This window comes from Coregonus lavaretus (assembly GCF_964263955.1).
Source record: "Coregonus lavaretus genome assembly, chromosome: 13".
Taxonomy (NCBI): Eukaryota; Metazoa; Chordata; class Actinopteri; order Salmoniformes; family Salmonidae; genus Coregonus; species Coregonus lavaretus.
Window position 1 is genome coordinate 20,563,616 of NC_140000.1, and position 21,936 is coordinate 20,585,551.

Below are 21,936 nucleotides of genomic sequence, written 5' to 3' on the forward strand. Positions count from 1 at the left end.
GCTCAAAATGCGTGTTCAAAACAACTGGTTATTCGGGAAAAAAAACACGCTCCAACTGGGAAAAATCGATTTGAATGGCCATCCAACTCCGAATTCAAACTCTTTCTAGAGCTCCGACTTTTCGACCTGAATATCATTGACGTCAAAATTTGACCTTGTATTTTTCCGAGTTCCCAGTAGTTTTGAACCAGGCATAAACACTTGGAGTAATGAGTATCATTGTGTTTTTTAATTACATTGTGTACATGCAAAAGTGATTGCTTTTCGAAAATAGATTTGATGGAAAATAGATATGTTTCTGGACGAGGCTGCCTTCTTGACAACATGACCAAATGGCGCAGATTACTGTTCGAGTTGAGATGGCGCTCCTCCCTCACGGTTTTTGCCCGTTCGCATTGACCGGTGCAACGCGGCTCAGGTTAATAGAACTCCCTCAAGAGTTAACATTTTGGCATGTCAATTCATCAGTTAACTACACTGTACAGTACTTTGAGCTGCTACCATCTTTACCTTGTTGCGCAGGAAAACAGCGGGGGCCAGGGCAAGGGACTCACCTGGTAAAGGGGCTGCAGGTAGCTTAGTGGGTAAGAGCGTTGTGCCAGTAACCGAAAGGTCGCTGGTTCTAATCCCCGAGCCGACTAGGCGAAAAATCTGTCGATGTGCGCTTAAGCAAGGCACTTAACCCTAATTGCTCCTGTAAGTCGCTCTGGATAAGAGCGTCTGCTAAATGAGTAAAATGTAAATGTAAAGGTAGGCCTAAAACTTGATGACACGATTGCTGTATTTGGGCTATTTCACAATATTAGTGCTTTTTCAGAATGGGATTTTTTTCATTCTAGCCCACTGACTATTTTAGGCCGTGTTGCTTTCTGGGGTTAAAATATAGGTTTATTTGACTGGAAATAAAATAGTTTACCTTTTATTTTTTTTCTGCATCTTTGATGCATGGTACACTCTTTATGATTTGTATGGCACACTCTTTATGGTTAGCAAAAAGAAGGTGCCATAACCACATGGTACCATCAAATTAAATCTCTGACCAGGAGTAAAAAGACAATCTCCATCAAAGTTGACAGGCTCGACCCAGACAACGCTATAAATGCCATGTTTTTATGTCACCACATCCACATCATTACCACCACTAAACCTGTCAGACCTACCTGCATTTTTGCCAGCTATGCCACTCCCTGCTGCTGAACCATGGGAAATGCACAGGAGACTACTCTCCATTCCAACCAGAAAAGCCCCAGGTCCTGACCTCATCAGTGGCAGATTCATCAGGGAAGTTGCTGTTGCAATATCCACCCCCCTGACTTACTTCTTCAACACCTCCCTGTGTGAAGGAGTGGGTCCACATCAATGGAAGGAGACAATAGTGGTACTCCTGCCGAAGAGTAATCCACCAAGCATTGACCAGCTATGGCCCGTCTCGCTCACGCCCCTTCTGGCAAAGGTGTGTGACGGTTTTGTTGCTGAATGGGCACCACAGGATATCCAAAAGAACATCTCCAAACAACAGTTTGGCTGCCTCACGGGATGCTCAACCACCCAGTGCCTTGTAATCATGGCAGACCAGCTGTACAGAACAGCAGACACCAGAGGCACCTCCAGCACATGGGTCCTGACAGACTACAGCAAGGCCTTTGATCTTGTGGATCACACCATTGCAATGAAGCACCTTTTGCAATGATCTGTCCGACCAGAGATCATGCCATGGATTTGAAACTTCCATTCCGGCCGTAGCCAGGTGACAAGATCCCATGAGACTCTATTCCAGGCCCAGTAATTCTCCTGTGGCCTCCCCTAGGGCACACGGCTTGGTCCAATTCTATTCGTGGCTCACGTCAATGGCGCATCAGAGGGTACCCTATCCAACTCCTGGGCCTTTGTGGATGACCTGAACCTCAAAGAATCAAGACACATATGTGACACTTCCACCATACAGAAGGACCTCTACCAACTAGCTAACTGGTCAGAACAAAACAAGATGAATCTCAACCCAACAAAGTGCAACGTCATGTACACCTGTTTCAGCCACAATCCTGACTCACCCTCCGCCATAATCCATCTCCGGCCACACACTTGAGGTGGTGTCCAGCGCCAAAGCGCTCAGTGTGACATTCCAAGCCAACCTAAAATGGGACACACATCTCCGACATTACCACCAAAGGGAACCGAAGGCTCTTCATGATGAACCATCTTCGCCACTTCGACCTTCACCCTGAAGACCTTCTGACAGTCTACACCTGCTTTGTCCATCTAGTTTGCGAGTACGCCACTCCAGTATGGCACCCAGGTCTCACAGCCCACCAACACAACCAACTTGAGAAGAGCCAACGACATGCAACCAAAATCATCATGGGCACCACCTATACCTTCTGCATGCAATGACCTGGGCTTGCAGTCCTTGGAGTCCCGTCGCACCCACCTCTGTAGATCCAAAATTCCAGGATTACAACAAATGGCTGCCTCAGATGAAAGGTCATGTCAGTGACAGATCTACCCGATCCAGTCACAAACTGAACCTTCCCCCTATTCAGACTGACAGATACTACAACCGCCCTAAACCTTACTTTGTGAAACTGCTTAATGCTGCTTAAATGTAATATTGTATACTACATCTCATAGTTTTTATTTGATTGTATTTACATAGGCCTATGTATGCTGCAATTCAGCTTTTTAGCTGATAATATGACAATTCAAAATAAACCTTTAAATATAATATATAACCATACATTATTATTTGGATGTCCCTTTAGGATAACTTTTTTGGTTCCTATACCTTTCTACCTGGAACCAACCTTTACCTGGAAGCAAAAAGGGTTCTCCTAAAGGGATACTATTAGTCAAAGAACCCTTTATAGTTCTAGGTAGGTAGCCCCTATTTTCTAAGAGCGGTAGGCTTTCTTGGATTTATTTTCCAATGTCTTCCATGCAGGACCCCAGTTGAGAAGAGAATGGTCGCATTCGGACAGGTACTCCCAGTAGTTGGTGAGTTTGGAGCATTTCAAAATCGCCTGTTGGTGGCAATATCGATACCCAACATATTCATGGCCTTTCACATGTTCAGCAAAGTTTTCACAGGTATGAATTTTCCTCACCACTGCAACACCGACTGGATACTCGCCCGTGGACCTGAATTGACCTATGACCAACAGAAAAACCTCACACTTCCAATGAATGATGTCGGGGAATATGAGAGCTATCGTATGTTCACACCGGTGGACATATATTGTACAGATGGGTGGGTTTATGACACACCCCAAGGAAACCCCACTCTGGTGACAGAGGTAGGGATGAAAGCAGTCATTGCATTACCCCAGCCCAACTCCTATTTAACTCTATGCACTACCTGGTGAGAAGTTCAGTTTTGTGCAGATAACCCAAGGTAGTTTGGTTCTGTTTACGCTATTTGATTTGGCAGCTTGACAATAGTTTTCATAATGTCACTCATTTTCTCCTAAAAGCTTCATCAATCACTATGTTCTGCGTTTTAAATCCTGTGTCCCTTGAATGCAATTGTTGTATATCAGAGTTGGCACCTTAGTTATGCAAGTATGGCCTTGCCTTGTTCATGAAGTCAATGCTTAGGTCTTGTTTTGAACCTTATTCACATTTATATCCATGGATATCTGCTAAATTGTGAGATTAGGCATGTATGGCGCTTTTATTATGAAAAGAAGCAATCCATTTCCTGATTCTCAAAGGCAACTAAATTCTCTCCTCTTTCCCTTCCTCCTCATCAGTTTAACCTGGTGTGTGACAACAAAGCTGTGAGTGAGGCATCACAGTCCATCTACATGGCCGGCCTCCTAATAGGGTCCCTGGTGTTTGGTCCTATGGCAGACAGGTAAAACACACACACACACAACCCACTTTTAAATTGTCAAGAGTTTAGTGAGGAGGTCACCCCAAAAATGTGAAATACCCCCGCAGGTTTGGTCGTCGCTTCGCCATCCTCGTTTCCCTGCTCTTCCAGTTGCTGTTCGGCGTGGCCGCTGCCTTCTCCCCCAACATCTATGTCTACATCGCCCTTCGGTTTGTGGTCGGCATGACAATATCAGGCATTGCCATGAACACATTTGTGCTAGGTGGGGCAATACTCCCAGGTTGTCTCAAGAGTTGTCTCTTACCACAGAAGCACCAATCTCTAATCTCAATTAGCCAAAATATAACACCTTGTACTGTCTACAATCATCAAACAGTGTGTTTGACTATTGAGCGTGCTGACACCCCCAAACTGTGTGATAGTTATTTTCCTATTTTGAAGGGGCTGAGTGGACCAGTACATCTAAGCGGGCCCTCTTCACCATCCTCTCACAATGTTGCTATGCCGTGGGGCTGATGCTGCTGCCGGGGATCGCCTATGGGGTCCACAACTGGAGGGCCCTGCAGCTGGTGCTCTCCAGCCCCGTCCTCCTACTGGCTGTCTACTTCCGGTGAGCCTGACCTTCATACCTTATGGTGGCTTGTGCATGGGCAGTGGGTGAAGGGAAGGAACAATTAAATTGCCACCAGATATTGACGTAAGGTCAGATTTTTTGATTTATTTCTATGAGTTTGTGTCTTCTTATCATAGGCTTATTTAAGTATTGTGTAGTTACCTCTTTGGAAGTGATATGTGGATGACCACACACGTTTTTGATTTGTAGGCCAATATTGTGTGTGTGTGTGTGTGTGTGTGTGTGTGTGTGTGTGTACGTACGTGCTAGGATTCTCCCAGAGTCAGCCCGTTGGCTACTTACTCAAGGCAGGCAGATGGAGGCCAGGCAGGAGCTCCAAAGGGCAGCTGCGGTCAACAGGAGAGAGGTCCCCCAGTCACTACTCGACATGGAATAAATTCACTTTGGAGATACATAATGCAAGCATGTAAAAAAACAAAACAATGAAGTTGCATTTGTGGTATATATTATTTAGTTGCATCTTCTTCTAGCTGGAGGCTGAGAACACGTCTACAACGGGCAGTATGATGGACCTCTTCAAGATACCCAACCTGAGGAAACGTGCTCTCACCATGAACTACATCTGGTTAGTATGACCAACGACTTTGTATTTAACTAACTTAACATCTGTTATGATCAATATTCAAAATACTGTTTAAATGCATTAATTCACAACCATTTCAGGTCATTTTATTGAAATGTATCAAGAGTTTACTGTATTGACATGTAGTGCATTCCTTCATGCCCCATCTTGTTTTTACAAGCAGTTTTTCCCCCCTCTCCCTTGGGGCAGGTTTGTGACCAGCCTGGTCTACTTTGGCGTGAGTCTTAACGTGGGCCATTTAGGCCTGGACATCTACCTGACCCAGTTCATCTTTGGCCTGGCAGAGATCCTTGCTCGCCTGGGCTGCTACACCCTCCTGGAGAGCCTGGGCAGGAGGCCCTGTCAGGCAGGCGCTCTCTTCTTTGGCGGAGCAGCTTGTCTCCTAATTCTTGCTATTCCGGAAGGTGACTACCGAAGCCTTTTGCCAGTTATGCAAATGATCAAACACCTACCCTATCTGGGTTTATAGTGTGTAGTATTCACATTTTTTATCTTTGTCGAATTTCCCTGAACTTGGTGTAGTTGGCGTTATATTCTGAAACATACCTGTTGGTGGTACTTGTTTGTCTTATTTTGACCCTTAGACCTTCCAGTATTGGTGACAGTCATTGCAGTGACTGGAAAGTTTGCTATAGCAGTCTCCTTCACTATTGTCTATGTATATACTGCTGAGCTCTATCCCACCGTTGTAAGGTTAGTTAAATTCCCAATGTATACTGTTTATTACAGCAGAATAATATCCTAATTCTTCATACTGTGTATACATGTCAAGTTTTCTCCTCATCCGCTTTTGGATACATTTATTGCAACGTCCTTATTTATGTCGTCCTTGCAGACAGAACGGTGTGGGTCTGAACTCCATGTGTGCCCGTGGGGCGGGGATCCTGGCCCCTCTGATGCGTCTGCTGGAGGTTTACCACCAGGCCCTGCCCATGCTCATCTGTGGCATTCTTCCCTTCATTGGCGGGGGGCTGTGCTTTCTACTGCCGGAGACCCTCAACACTGAGCTCCAGGACCACACAGACCCACTCGTGGAGAAGACCATGTGGGTAACCCCTCAGTTTTAGAAATGTAGCTGTTTTAATTGTGAAGTATGTGAATTGAAGCAAGCGCCATACTTACTGATTTTTACTTGTTGATCTTAGAACATCTGAGAGCGGGACTATTGAAAATGGACTCGGTGAGGAGGAGAAACCAACCGAATTGAGGAGCTCTGGTCCATACTCTCTGGAGGTGTGAGTTAGTTAGTTATTACTCTAAAATATCCCTTATTTTTTTGTAAATGATACCACCTTTTGGGACTGATAAAATGTTTTATGAATTAATAATAAAAATAATTGATGTTGTGTATAAAATAAAACAGACCTGTCACAATATTAATCTTGGTGATACCTCTCATGAACAGCAGATGGTGCCAAGTAACTTAGCAATGGGAGAAATGGTACAGATATTACAGTGCCTCTGGAAACTGCCCCCAAATTGCATAGATAAATGTTAGTGGGACTGCAGGTACAGTGGGGAAAAAAAGTATTTAGTCAGCCACCAATTGTGCAAGTTCTCCCACTTAAAAAGATGAGAGAGGCCTGTAATTTTCATCATAGGTACACGTCAACTATGACAGACAAAATGAGAGAAAAAATTCCAGAAAATCACATTGTAGGATTTTTTATATGAATTTATTTGCAAATTATGGTGGAAAATAAGTATTTGGTCAATAACAAAAGTTTCTCAATACTTTGTTATATACCCTTTGTTGGCAATGACACAGGTCAAACGTTTTCTGTAAGTCTTCACAAGGTTTTCACACACTGTTGCTGGTATTTTGGCCCATTCCTCCATGCAGATCTCCTCTAGAGCAGTGATGTTTTGGGGCTGTCGCTGGGCAACACGGACTTTCAACTCCCTCCAAAGATTTTCTATGGGGTTGAGATCTGGAGACTGGCTAGGCCACTCCAGGACCTTGAAATGCTTCTTACGAAGCCACTCCTTCGTTGCCCGGGCGGTGTGTTTGGGATCATTGTCATGCTGAAAGACCCAGCCACGTTTCATCTTCAATGCCCTTGCTGATGGAAGGAGGTTTTCACTCAAAATCTCACGATACATGGCCCCATTCATTCTTTCCTTTACACGGATCAGTCGTCCTGGTCCCTTTGCAGAAAAACAGCCCCAAAGCATGATGTTTCCACCCCCATGCTTCACAGTAGGTATGGTGTTCTTTGGATGCAACTAATCATTCTTTGTCCTCCAAACACGACGAGTTGAGTTTTTACCAAAAAGTTATATTTTGGTTTCATCTGACCATATGACATTCTCCCAATCCTCTTCTGGATCATCCAAATGCACTCTAGCAAACTTCAGACGGGCCTGGACATGTACTGGCTTAAGCAGGGGGACACGTCTGGCACTGCAGGATTTGAGTCCCTGGCGGCGTAGTGTGTTGCTGATGGTAGGCTTTGTTACTTTGGTCCCAACTCTCTGCAGGTCATTCACTAGGTCCCCCCGTGTGGTTCTGGGATTTTTGCTCACCGTTCTTGTGATCATTTTGACCCCACGGGGTGAGATCTTGCGTGGAGCCCCAGATCGAGGGAGATTATCAGTGGTCTTGTAATAATAATAATAATAATAATATGCCATTTAGCAGACGCTTTTATCCAAAGCGACTTACAATCATGTGTGCATACATTTTTACGTATGGGTGGTCCCGGGGATCGAACCCACTACCCTGGCGTTACAAGCGCCATGCTCTACCAATTGAGCTACAGAGGACCACGTATGTCTTCCATTTCCTAATAATTGCTCCCACAGTTGATTTCTTCAAACCAAGCTGCTTACCTATTGCAGATTCAGTCTTCCCAGCCTGGTGCAGGTCTACAATTTTGTTTCTGGTGTCCTTTGACAGCTCTTTGGTCTTGGCCATAGTGGAGTTTGGAGTGTGACTGTTTGAGGTTGTGGACAGGTGTCTTTTTATACTGATAACAAGTTCAAACAGGTGCCATTAATACAGGTAACGAGTGGAGGACAGAGGAGCCTCTTAAAGAAGAAGTTACAGGTCTGTGAGAGCCAGAAATCTTGCTTGTTTGTAGGTGACCAAATACTTATTTTCCACCATAATTTGCAAATAAATTCATTAAAAATCCTACAATGTGATTTTCTGGATTTTTTTTCCTCAATTTGTCTGTCATAGTTGATGTGTACCTATGATGAAAATGACAGGCCTCTCTCATCTTTTTAAGTGGGAGAACTTGCACAATTGGTGGCTGACTAAATGCTTTTTTCCCCCACTGTAAATAAAGTCTCAATAGAACAATAGTACACTATTGATATATTAACTCTGTAGCCATATGAAAGTGTAATTTGTTGTAGACACTGAACAGATAAACCTGGATCCTGATGTCCTGCATGTCACATAGGACCAATGGTATCCTATTTTATACATATTCTTTCCATGCACATTGGTGAACAATGTGAAAAACGCCACCAATAGATGGACAGTAATTGCATGTCTGGAGAGCTGTGGAGGTGCAGTCACAGCAGACAAAGCCTGTCACAACACTTCCATAATTGCCAATAGAAAGTGAAGAAAAGAACTGAGGGCTCTCTGGGGTCAACGGAAGGTGAACTGTGACAAGTCAAAATGGGAATTCAGGAACCTACTTTTCAAAATAGTGTCCTGGATCTGTACAAATAGATGTGGATATTTTAAGCACCAACATCCTACAAAAATGTACTTTGACATTTCCCCCCTGCCTTGGCTTCCTCTCATAGAACAAGGAAGGGAAATAAATCTCATTACAGAACTGAAATTGCAGGTAAAAATTAAATTGAGGACCCCTGGCTCTGTATGATTCAAAGCATATGATTGGGGGACTTTTGCAAATGCAAATGACCTGAGAACATTCAATGGTGCATGGAGATGTGCCCTTTTTTACTCATGAGCAGCTTTATCAGAGACATGTTTGAATGGACAAAAATATGTGTTGCAGTTAGAAAACCTTTGAGATGGGCCACATTTTCTGATGGAAGAATTTTGTGAAATTGTCTAAAATGCCATCTCTCTGGAAATATCAATCTGCATAACATATCATTGATGATAGGCCAGCGTTCAAAACTCTCATGAAATATTTATTTTCATGGTTTCTAATATGAATAGGCTACATTTTATTTTTAAAGACCCATAAGACATTTATATGCGGTATATTCAGAAAAGCAGAATTCGCTCCTAGCACCACTCCTTGCGTGTGTTCGTTGCTACTCAACATTTTGAAACAGCACCACGAGCCAAGAGGGTTAGTACTATCCGGAATCCTTGGGACGTCCATACCCTTAACCCTAACCATAACATTAACCCCTACCCTTAACCATAACCCTTACCTAACCCTTAACCATTTATTATTTCAACTTCAATGGGGGGTAGGGACGTCCAAAGGATCCCGGATAGCAAGAACCGAGCCAAGAGGGTCTAGTGCGCGGTGCGCATCTGCGGTCTTAGAGCTGTTAGAAACGCACGGAGTTTTTTCATGTTTTCTTCGAATAACTGGCGCTCTTTTTCACTTATGCTCGCAAGAAGATAAGAATCATGACCAACACTAGTGTCAAAACACATAACTGGTTGTTTTACGCAGAGTATAAAAAGGAACTTGGCTGACGGAAAACCCAATTATCCCCTTTTATCAAGATGACAACTCTCGATATATAGACAGGTAAGACCAATCTTCTCCCCTAGTTATGTTAAGTCGGCTATTCTATTAGTTGGGCTAGTTTCGTGGCTACTACTGTAGTTTGGTGGTCCACTTGGTACAGTACAGCCTAATCTTTCAGAAATAGTCCATTCCAGTAACCTACTATCTCGGACAACAAATAACTATTTAATACAAAACATATTAATACTTTAATTCAATGTAATACATTATTGACAGCAACTTGTATATTGCATATTTATTAATGATTCATATAATAACCAGAACATCTGCAGCTATTTTTCATTCGAAACACTCATGTGTTGCTCTGTTATTACATAAGCCAAACTGTTCACCCCCTTACAAAATGTAGGTAGTTGTTATTTTATTTGGGAGTGAAATTAAAACCATTAATACATTTCGTTTTCATTATGATGTTGTGCCAGTAATATAGTATTGTTATGTAGTTAGTGTGTAATAGGATGCCATTTTACAATGTTATTGTCTTGACGCCCCCATTTATCCTGCTTTTTCTGTCATGTATGCTCATCAAATATATGCCAAATTCTTCTGCAATGACCACATATTCATTAATGTGATTTCTTGGATGAAAATCCAATTTACTCATGATTCTACAGTTTTATTTTAATTTCTCATTATATGCATTTGCTCACACAGCCATGTAGAGACATTAGAAACATGTAGAGTAAACATAATCACTATCTCCATACCCAGTAACTTGTGTGGTAGGACCATTACGTTTTTGATTTAAATAGCAATTTACATTTTGCCCCTTTTGGATTTGTTATAATATCAATTGGTATAGGCAGTATTCTCTTCCTCCTCTCACTTAAAATGGAGGAAAATCATCATCCTTCACTATATGGTAGTTCCTTTCAATCATGACAGGTGAGCAATCATGACAGGTGAGCATATTCTACAGTATCTGCTCTGATATCCATTTTTCAGGATTCATCTTTTAAATATGTGCGACTTAAAATGACCACTATGACGTTGTTAGATAGCAGATAGTCTTTCCAAAGGGAATGAATGATTACAGGAATAGGAACATTAGTTATATTAATTAGGTAGGCCAGCTAAAATATTTAAATCTCCACAAAGAGCTTTGAAGAAGTAGGACACGGCCAGAGGCTCTTTCCCTGTCTTCATTCCCTGTCTTCCCCCTCTCTTTCTCTCTCTCTCCCCCTTTCACTCATCTGATGTCAGACACCCTCTGCTCTTGGTAGGAGCCGCCAAAGAAATGTGGATTCCTTCAGGAGCAGAGGGAGTTTAACTGAGGATTAGAGATAACTAATGGCTGCTTCTAGCCAAGTTGTACATTGTATTCCCTTGCCACATGGCTAATAGGCTACACATGGGATAGATCAAGCAGGGACAGAGTAGAGAATTCCTCTTGGAATGATTATGAAGATTCTGACTGACATGTTAACTATTCTCTATGTGGTCTTAATTGGCTTCGTGCCAGTCACTATTTTGAACCTAAACAAATGTTGACCTCAGTGTTTTACCCTTTCCTTGACACCCAACTGCACTTCTGGTCCCCTTCAGGTTTTCCCCTCCACCCCAGGCAGGCCTGTGCCCGCCATGATGAGCAGCTCATCCAGCCCAGCTGAGTTCTACGGGGACAGCACCTCCCTCCTGTCCATAGACTCCAGCGTCTTCTACAGCGAGCCCCCTCCTGTCTGTGACGGCCCACTGGACTTCTTCACCATCAACGTGGGTGGCAGCCGCTACGTTCTCTCCCAGGAGCTGCTGGCATCCCACCCAGAAACCCGGCTGGGCAAGCTGGCCCTGTCCACACGGGACTCTGCCCTGGAGCTCTGCGACGACGCTGACTTCCTGGAGAACGAGTTCTTCTTCGACCGCAGCTCACAGACCTTCCAGTATGTGATAAACTTCTACCGCACAGGCCACCTGCATGTCAGGGAGGAGCTGTGCGTGCTCTCCTTCCTTCAGGAGATTGAGTACTGGGGCATCGATGAGCTCCGCATCAATCCCTGCTGCCGTGACCGCTACTACCGCCGCAAGGAGCTCAAGAAGAGCCTGGATGTACGGAACGAGGCTGAGGCCGACGAAAGCGAGGACGAAGAGTTCAACGGCGCTGCGTGCCCGGATCTCCGGCGGTGCCTGTGGGACCTGCTGGAGAAGCCAGAGTCTTCACGAGCGGCACGCACCTTTGGCACGCTGTCCATCATCTTCGTGGCGGTGTCCATTGTCAACATTGTGCTCATCTCGCTGGACCTGGGGGATGTGGGAGGGAACGGGATCGGTGACGAGAGCGGGGGCGATGATGGGGGTACACCTTTCTTCGTGGACGCACTGGAATATGTGTGCGTGGTGTGGTTCACCGGCGAGCTGGTGCTGCGCTTCGCCTGCGTGCGCGACAAGTGCCGCTTCACCCGTAGCGTTCCCAATGTGATCGACCTGCTAGCCATCCTACCCTTCTACGTGACGCTGGCAGTGGAGAGTCTGCACGGTGGCTCCACAGAGCTGGAGAACATGGGCCGCGTGGTGCAGGTGCTCAGGCTCATGAGGTCCCTCCGCATGCTCAAACTGGGACGCCACTCCACAGGTAATGTAGTCGTCTATCCATACATACAGTATAAGCAGCCATTTTAATCCTGTCATGATTCCTAAACCTGATGCTTCTACCCATCATTTGTCATGCCAAGCTGCAGTAGTCCAGGATGTCAGATTGTCCAGGATCTCAAAGTTGATTTTGAAGGTAGCAATCCAGTCGAGATACATCATTATTTTCAAATGATACAGTGAGGGAAAAAAGTATTTGATCCCCTGCTGATTTTGTACGTTTGCCCACTGACAAAGAAATGATCAGTCTATAATTTTAATGGTAGGTTTATTTGAACAGTGAGAGACAGAATAACAACAAAGAAATCTAGAAAAACACATGTCAAAAATGTTATAAATTGATTTGCATTTTAATGAGGGAAATAAGTATTTGACCCCTCTGCAAAACATGACTTAGTACTTGGTGGCAAAACCCTTGTTGGCAATCACAGAGGTCAGACGTTTCTTGTAGTTGGCCACCAGGTTTGCACACATCTCAGGAGGGATTTTGTCCCACTCCTCTTTGCAGATCTTCTCCAAGGCATTAAGGTTTCGAGGCTGATGTTTGGCAACCTTCAGCTCCCTCCACAGATTTTCTATGGGATTAAGGTCTGGAGACTGGCTAGGCCACTCCAGGACCTTAATGTGCTTCTTCTTGAGCCACTCCTTTGTTGCCTTGGCCGTGTGTTTTGGGTCATTGTCATGCTGGAATACCCATCCACGACCCATTTTCAATTCCCTGGCTGAGGGAAGGAGGTTCTCACCCAAGATTTGACGGTACATGGCCCCGTCCATCGTCCCTTTGATGTGGTGAAGTTGTCCTGTCCCCTTAGCAGAAAAAGCATAATGTTTCCACCTCCATGTTTGACGGTGGGGATGGTGTTCTTGGGGTCATAGGCAGCATTCCTCCTCCTCCAAACACGGCGAGTTGAGTTGATGCCAAAGAGCTCCATTTTGGTCTCATCTGACCACAACACCCAGTTCTCCTCTGAATCATTCAGATGTTCATTGGCAAACTTCTGACAGGCATGTATATGTGCTTTCTTGAGCAGGGGGACCTTGCGGGCACTGCAGGATTTCAGTCCTTCACGGTGTAGTGTGTTACCAATTGTTTTCTTGGTGACTATGGTCCCAGCTGCCTTGAGATCATTGACAAGATCCTCCTGTGTAGTTCTGGGCTGATTCCTCACTGTTCTCATGATCATTGCAACTCCATGAGGTGAGATCTTGCATGGAGCCCCAGGCCGAGGGAGATTGACAGTTCTTTTGCGTTTCTTCCATTTGCGAATAATCACACCAAATGTTGTCACCTTCTCACCAAGCTGCTTGGCGATGGTCTTGTAGCCCATTCCAGCCTTGTGTAGGTCTACAATCTTGTCCCTGACATCCTTGGAGAGCTCTTTGGTCTTGGCCATGGTGGAGAGTTTGGAATCTGATTGATTGATTGCTTCTGTGGACAGGTGTCTTTTATACAGGTAACAAACTGAGATTAGAAGCACTCCCTTTAAGAGTGTGCTCCTAATCTCAGCTCATTACCTGTATAAAAGACACCTGGGAGCCAGAACTCTTTCTGATTGAGAGGGGGTCAAATACTTATTTCCCTCATTAAAATGCAAATCAATTTATAATATTTTTGACATGCGTTTTTCTAGATTTTGTTGTTGTTGTTCTGTCTCTCACTGTTCAAATAAACCTACCATTAAAATTATAGACTGATCATTTCTTTGTCAGTGGGCAAACGTACAAAATCAGCAGGGGATCAAATACTTTTTTCCCTCACTGTATATCACACCTTATTTTTTCATTAGGTGATTGTAGATGTGTGAGAGTAACCAGGATGTAAAAAGTACAGCAGAGAGTAACCAGGATGTAAAAAGTACAGCAGAGTAGTCGGACAAGATGTCTGGTGTTACTTGTAAAACAGTGTGTTGTTGTAGCCTGTAGGCAAAACATTCTGAAGAATCTGTTGAAACTATAAGAATAGAAAGATTCAGAACTTTTGTGGAACATCACAGCACAGTGGAAAAATATATGGCAGCTAGAAATCAAAACAGGATGGTCTTCAGAGATAGATGGGAGGGGTTGAGGTTAGCTGAAGGCTGGGACAAAAAACAAACAAAAGATAACTAATGTAAAATATACTGTTGTGAAATGTATGTAGTCTGTCTAAGCTGGAAGTATTGTTGTCCATTAGTTTACTCCAATTAGGGGAGGGGTGGTAGGGTTAGGGGAATATAATAAAGAAGGAAAATATATTTTTTTAAAGTATCTTTAAAATAATATATATATTTACAAAAAAATATATATATGGGGATTGGAAATTATGCAGACAATTACATAGATAGAAGCCACAATCTATCTGCAATATTAAAGCTGATCTACCCCCTAAAAAAATATCAAGATATAATCTGAAGTTGTAATCCAATTCTTAGTTTTTCTGTGATAAAACTAGCTTCTGACCCAGGAGAGATTATACTGTGAAGTCTCTTGGAGTCTGAGAGATTTTTCAGGGTAATAGAAAGCCTGGGAGAGAACTAAATAGCAAAGGTGAGAAATGGAACCAGTTGGGCTGACAGATGGGGGCCTGACAGATGAGTCCATTTGTGTATGTCTGTGTACGTTTGCGTGCGTGCGCGTGAATGGCTTTGTTTTTGGGGAGGAGTGATCTTGCCAATAACTGTAACATTTTGTAAACAAAGATATGTTTTCTATACTGTTTGACCACTATAGAAAAAACGTTATACTTATCTCCTATTTTAATATAATATAATTATTTCCTCTGCTCCTGAAGCTCTCTGGGCACAGCACTCAGGGTGTGTTCCAATCTGATTAGATAAAGGAAAAACAGATCAAACAAAAGCAATATGAAAACCTGAAGCTCAGAGAGACCGTCAAGCTGGCATTGTCCTTGAGAGTGTATTATTATTATTATTATTATTATTAGTAGTAGTATTATTATGAACCCTCCTTGTTTGTGCTCTTGGAAAGCACCCATATAATCTAATAAAGGACCCAGCTAGCACATAACGTTCTGAGAACCATATGTTTCTTAGAGCTTGGTGAGAGTGTGGTTGTCCTATGGTTATTTTGCATACAACCTTCCCACAAACTTCTGTGAATGGTGCAGGATAGTTGCTTGACTTTGTAACATTCTCAGCACTTTTATGAAACTTGACAAAAAAAAGTTATTTTATTACTTTAACAAAACATGTCCTAAAAGTTCAAACATTTCATTTACATTTTGGTAATGTTCTAGGAACGTTCTCCAACTTGTTTGAAATTGGGAATGTTCTCAAATAGTTCAGAGAACGTTAAGAAACAACATTATTCTGTGGGAATTTCAGTAGTTCAGCATAACGTTTCCTACATGTTTCTTCATGGTTCTATTTAAAGTCATGTTCTCAAATTGTTCCGAGAACGTTATGAAAACTTTCCATAAAAACCACAAGAAAACTTTAGTAACGTTCAGAGAACATTTCAAGAATGTGAATGAAAAACATATACATTCTGTTCTCAGCATCAACAAAACTCACTGTATCATCCATCTTGTTAAGCGTTCCTTTAAAAGGTTTGAATAGACTAAAATGAACTGCTTTGTGTGGGTAAAAAAAACATGGCATGCTAGCTCCCTCCTGGTGGCACAATGGACTAATTCCATGGATAGAGATCAGATGAACATAGGTATGAATCACACTGATGCCGTGCCATAATAAAAAATACATTTGTTTGCATGATTAATGCCTAAGCAAATAAATGTCCATGTGTCCTATCTGTGCTTGGAATTCAAAACAGTTAACCCAAACTAAGCTAGCAGTGTTGTCTTATTGAAACATGTTCTCAGAACATTATTTAATTACCTTCAAATAACCTATAATTTCCATTCTCAGAACGTTAATAAAAGCTCCCAAGAAAACTTTCAGTGAACCATAGTAAAACATTCTCAGAACCTCCCTGCTACCTAAAAATGTAAGTTCCCAGAACAGGCAACATTTTCACTTCCGTTCTCAGAACGTTTATAAAACGTTCAGTTTTACCGGTCAGGAAATGTATGGCTTCATTTGCAGAACCAATGGGAAACCAAAATCGTGCGTTCCCACAACTTCCAAAGAACCAAATGTACTAGCTGGGGAGTCCTTGCCTGCAAAACCAAATGGGCTCAAAGACAGACAATATGATATGAGAATGTAATATCAATATCATTTCTATTCATCTTTCAGTGGATTTATTTTCCATAGATCTCATTTTGATCCCATATAGTTTCACAATAGTGTTTCAGCACATCAAAAGAACATAAAAAGTATACTTACTTGGCAAACTTCACCCAATATATATTTTCTACTTGAGGAGTTTGGAGAGCTTACAAGCAATTTCATCGTGTGAATATTCCTACCCACTGCTCAGTTGTGTATATTTCGAGTTTTGCAGTTGTTTTAACTGCCAGCTTGCTGTTACATTTCCCCCACTAAATTCTCAGTCATGAGTTTCACACGTCATCACTCGTCGTTTTTTACATGAGCTGTTTGTGGAATATAAATTGGATAGATGCACTACAGTATCTTCAAGTTAGGCAAGTGAAAAGGTATTAAGACTGACTTACAGTGCCTTGCAAAAGTATTCATCCCCCTTGGCGTTTTTCCTATTTTGTTGCATTACAACCTGTAATTTAAATGGATTTTTATTTGGATTTCATGTAATGGACATACACAAAATAGTCCAAATTGGTGAAGTGCAATGAAAAAAATAACTTGTTTCAAAAAATTCAAAAAATAAATAACGGAAAAGTGGTGCGTGCATATGTATTCACCCCCTTTGCTATGAAGCCCCTAAAAATGATCTGGTGCAACCAATTACCTTCAGAAGTCACATAATAAGTTAAATAAAGTCCACCTGTGTGAAATCTAAGTGTCATATTATCTCAGTGTATATATACACCTGTTCCGAAAGGCCCCAGAGTCTGCAACACCACTAAGCAAGGGGCACCACCAAGCAAGCGGCACCATGAAGACCAAGGAGCTCTCCATACAGGTCAGGGACAAAGTTGTGGAGAAGTACAGATCAGGGTTGGGTTATAAAAAAATATCTGAAACTTTGAACATCCCACGGAGCACCATTAAATCCATTATTAAGAAATTGAAAGAATATGGCACCACAACAAACCTGCCAAGAGAGGGCCACCCACCAAAACTCACAGACCAGGCAAGGAGGGCATTAATCAGAGAGGCAACAAAGAGACCAAAGATAATCCTGAAGGAGCTGCAAAGCTCCACAGAAGAGATTGGAGTATCTGTCCATAGGACCACTTTAAGCCGTACACTCCACAGAGTTGGGCTTTACGGAAGAGTGGCCAGAAAAAAGCCATTGCTTAAAGAACAAAATAAGCAAACACATTTGGTGTTCGCCAAAAGGCATGTGGGAGACTCCCCAAACATATGGAAGAAGGTACTCTGGTCAGATGAGACTAAAATTGAGCTTTCTGGCCATCAAGGAAAACGCTATGTCTGGCGCAAACTCACGGACCAGGCAAGGAGGGCATTAATCAGAGAGGCAACAGAGAGACCAAAGATAACCCTGAAGGAGCTGCAAAGCTTTTTGGCCATCAAGCAAAACGCAATGTCTGGTGCAAACCCAACACCTCTCATCACCCCGAGAACACCATCCCCACAGCATGATGCTGCCACCACCATGCTTCACTGTGGGGATGTTTTTCATCGGCAGGGACTGGGAAACTGCTCAGAATTGAAGGAATGATGGATAATGCTAAATACAGGGAAATTCTTGAAGGAATCCTGTTTCAGTCTTCCAGAGATTTGAGACTGGGACGGAGGTTCCCCTTCCAGCAGGACAATGACCCTAAGCATACTGCTAAAGCAACACTCGAGTGGTTTAAGGGGAAACATGTAAATGTCTTGGAATGGCCTAGTCAAAGCCCAGACCTCAATCCAAATGAGAATCTGTGGTATGACTTAAAGATTGCTGTACACCAGCGGAACCCATCCAACTTGAAGGAGCTGGAGCAGTTTTGCCTTGAAGAATGGGCAAAGATCCCAGTGGCTAGATGTGCCAAGCTTATAGAGACATACCCCAATAGACTTGCAGCTGTAATTGCTGCAAAAGGTGGCTGTACAAAGTATTTACTTTGGGGGGGGGGGGGGTATATCAAATGATACAAACCCCCAAAAATTCCATTTCAAATTCCAGGTTGTAAGGCAACTAAATAGGAAAAATGCCAAGGGGGGTGAATACTTTCGCAAGCCACTGTAAGAGTTAATTATTAAGGTAAATTATTCTACACTTGAAAGTGTGCACCTGCCACACTCTGTAAGATTTGCATACCATCAAAGAGTGTATACTTTCAGCATTCTCTTCCAACTGATTGCGTCATTCTAACGCATCAGTGCAGACAGCCGTCAGACTATCTGACATTAGACAATGCACTTTCAGGTGTATGACCTGAATAAGTAATCTGTCATTTAATCTCCTGAACTGATGTATAATTGACCCCAGCCCTCTGTATCCCTGTGTCCCCCAGGCCTCAAGTCCCTGGGTCTGACCATCACCCAGTGCTACGAGGAGGTGGGTCTCCTGCTCCTCTTCCTCTCCGTGGGCATCTCCATCTTCGCCACGGTGGAGTTCGCCCTGGAGCATGAGATCCCCGGCACCACCTTCAGAAGCGTGCCCTGTGCCTGGTGGTGGGCCACCACCTCCATGACCACGGTTGGCTACGGAGACATCTGCCCCGACACCACCCTGGGCAAGGTTCTGGCCTTTCTCTGCATCCTGTCTGGCATCCTCATCTTGGCACTGCCCATCGCTATCATCAACGACCGCTTCTCTGCCTGCTACTTCACCCTCAAGATGAAGGAGGCGGCGCTGCGGCACGGGGAGGCGCTCAAGAGGCTGGCGCGGGGTTCGCTGGGTGACGCGGAGGTGGGTGGGGCAGCAGGGGGAGGAGGGATGAACCTGAGGGATGCTTACGCCAGGAGTGTGATGGAGATGCTGAGGCTGCAGGGGAGGGAGAGGGCCAGCACACGGAGTAGTGGAGGGGGCGAGCTCTGGTGGTAGTGTGGAGGACGGACCACAAGGGCAGCTGTGGAGAAAAAGCTATGGAAAAGTCAAGTGGGTTAAAGATGGAATCCGCAGTAGGGGGAAACAACGCTACTGGCTGCCTCACCACTGCTGTTATTGTTTTTGTTGCTGAGCTGAGGAGCGTCGAGCAGCATGGTAAAAATAAAAATCGGTACATATTGTGCTCTTTTATCGCACGTGCAATGATGTCAGAGGGGGGAAAACAGTGCAAATGGACGTGGGTGTTTCACCATTAAGGATTCCAGCTTTAAGAAACCATCAGAATATGACAACAATGTGTACAATGTATAGGACATATCTAAAGGATGATGGGTGGACAATTACTTTTATGTCACCTGAAAGATTCGCCACAACTTTCATGGCTAACCTTTCTTCAGTGTTATGTTCTCTGACACAACTGTTGCATGTTCTGTCTCCTCTGTATGTCACATAGACAAGATGTACAGTATAGACTGAATGTTGTTATATTGTGTTTGATATTTTATAATTTCTCTCCATTGAAAGATGCAGTATAGAACAGCACAACATGATTTCATTGGAGAGCAATAAACAGATTTTCCTTCTTCTTCACCCCTGTCTCTATTTCCTGCAGGTCACAGTAAACAGTCAGGTACTTCTGCTTCCATCACCACAGGAGTTCATCAAGTAGTCTCTCTCTTTCTCTCTCTCTATCTCTCTCCCTCCCTCCCTTCAGCCTTTCTATTTGTGTCAAATGCGGAGAGATCATCCAGCTCATTTATATCCGTGATCATTTCATTTGAGATGTGGAGTTGTGCTTTGGCACAGCGGATGTACTCCTAAATGGCACTTAAAGTGTGATGTCAGGAAAATGGTGTGCCAGTGTAGGTGATTTTGTAAGTGATTTTCCTTGTTGGTGAGAGGACAGGTCGTGACTGACAACCCACAGGGCACAAACTGGTTAAATCAGCGTTGTTGCAACTTAATTTGCCAAAGTATTGTGACATAGAATCTATGTGGAAAATACATTGGATTTGAAAAAAGTAATCAATTGTTGTTTTGAGGGTAAAATGTTTGTGAAATTTCAACCACAGGATTATGTTATCATGGTAACCAATTTTCAACACACACAAACCAAATGTTGAATTTGTAACTTTGAAACAACGTCATATCTTCAACATAATATCCACTATAAGAAAAAAACAATAGGCTGGGTAGCACCTCCTACTGGAGAGTTGATCTATCTACAGCTATCCTTTTGGTCTCCCATCCAAGTTATTTTTTTTTTACCAAGCCCTGCTTAGCTTTGATATTTGTCACTGACTATTACCAATGTGCTATGCGAATGCTTGTTGAGAAATCTCCACTTTAATAGATTCACTGTTGCTATCAAAGTCATTCCAAAGGGTAGTTTTAACAGAGCAAATGAAATGTAACCATACTTTTTCAATCATATATCATCAGTGATGCTATTGAGGCCTATATAGCATTTGGGAAGTAATTGTTTAAACTAAAAATAGACAAATGAAGGCCTAGGGTTTCAAGCTGTGGTTGATTTCAAATGGAATTTTGATTAGTAATATAATAATATATATATTGGATTCACGTCAAAATCAAAGTTAAAGAATAAGACTAAATCAAATCAAACTGTATTTAATTTGATTTAGTCCCATTCTTTAACTTCGATGTTTGGTTGAAATGGAGATGTGAATCCAACATATCAATTATGAATTTGTAGACTAAATGGAAATAATGTCAGACTCGTTGGCACAGATAAAACTATCCAAGCAGAAGATACATCTCCTTCAAATGTTGATATTTGGTTGCGTTGACAACCAAACAATATTCAATATCACTTTTGCAGTACAATAAAAACCCTATTAATTCCGCTCCAGCCATTACCACGAGCCTGTCCTCCCCAATTAAGGCGCCACCAACCTCCTGTGATTCTTATGTAATCATAGAAAGCATGCAAGTTCAAGATAGCATGTAAATGTTACAGGTCTGTGGAGATTTTCACAATTGCTATAATAATCTGTGCAAAATCTCAAACAGCTCTGACCACTTGTACCATGTATTTAAATAATCTCAATTGCAATCCAGGTCATTTGGTTGTGCTAGTAGATGAAGCACAGTGATAACACATTAAATTGTATAAATAAATAAACAAAATATCTAACCTTGTATTCCCATTTGAACATTGTTGTGCTTTTAAATGGTTGAAAGCACAGTGATAACTCATTTTGGTGACAACTAAACCAAAAATCGGACATTGATTTTCCATTGGAATTTGGTTGTGCTTTTAGAAGTTGAAAGCATTGTGATACCACATTAGGAATTCAACAAACTTTCTGAGTGGGTGAAAATAGGTTGTAATCTCATTGATCAACGTATCAACCAAATATTACCAAATTCTCCACGTTGAAATGAAGTGATGTGCCCAGTGGGAAGAGACTGTGCCATCTCCATAACACAATCCAACCTGCCCTCAGAGTATAATATTTTCTCTATGTGGCACTAAAACAAAATGTTTTTCTCACATTCCTTCCCTGCAGTCACCTATAAATACTGTAAATGATAT

The 21,936-nt window shown here is 42.7% G+C and overlaps 1 protein-coding gene and 1 pseudogene across 2 annotated transcripts; both read left to right on the top strand.

Moving 5' to 3' along the window:
- The first annotated feature begins 1,476 nt into the window (after window positions 1–1,476).
- Window positions 1,477–6,285, top strand: LOC311139959 (solute carrier family 22 member 13-like; annotated as a pseudogene). The gene is made up of 12 exons: window positions 1,477–1,862; window positions 2,939–2,991; window positions 3,071–3,290; window positions 3,747–3,850; window positions 3,937–4,091; window positions 4,271–4,439; window positions 4,713–4,833; window positions 4,934–5,028; window positions 5,236–5,450; window positions 5,631–5,739; window positions 5,882–6,091; window positions 6,192–6,285. The product of its transcript is annotated as a solute carrier family 22 member 13-like (transcript).
- A 3,351-nt stretch (window positions 6,286–9,636) lies between these two features.
- Window positions 9,637–19,373, top strand: LOC311139653 (potassium voltage-gated channel subfamily V member 1-like; the record flags this gene model as incomplete). Its single annotated transcript, XM_084174564.1, has 3 exons — window positions 9,637–9,746; window positions 11,292–12,315; window positions 18,841–19,373. The coding sequence occupies exons 2-3, from the start codon at window positions 11,328–11,330 to the stop codon at window positions 19,371–19,373; spliced, it is 1,521 nt and encodes a 506-aa protein (XP_084030690.1). The 5' UTR covers window positions 9,637–9,746; window positions 11,292–11,327.
- Window positions 19,374–21,936: the final 2,563 nt, after the last annotated feature.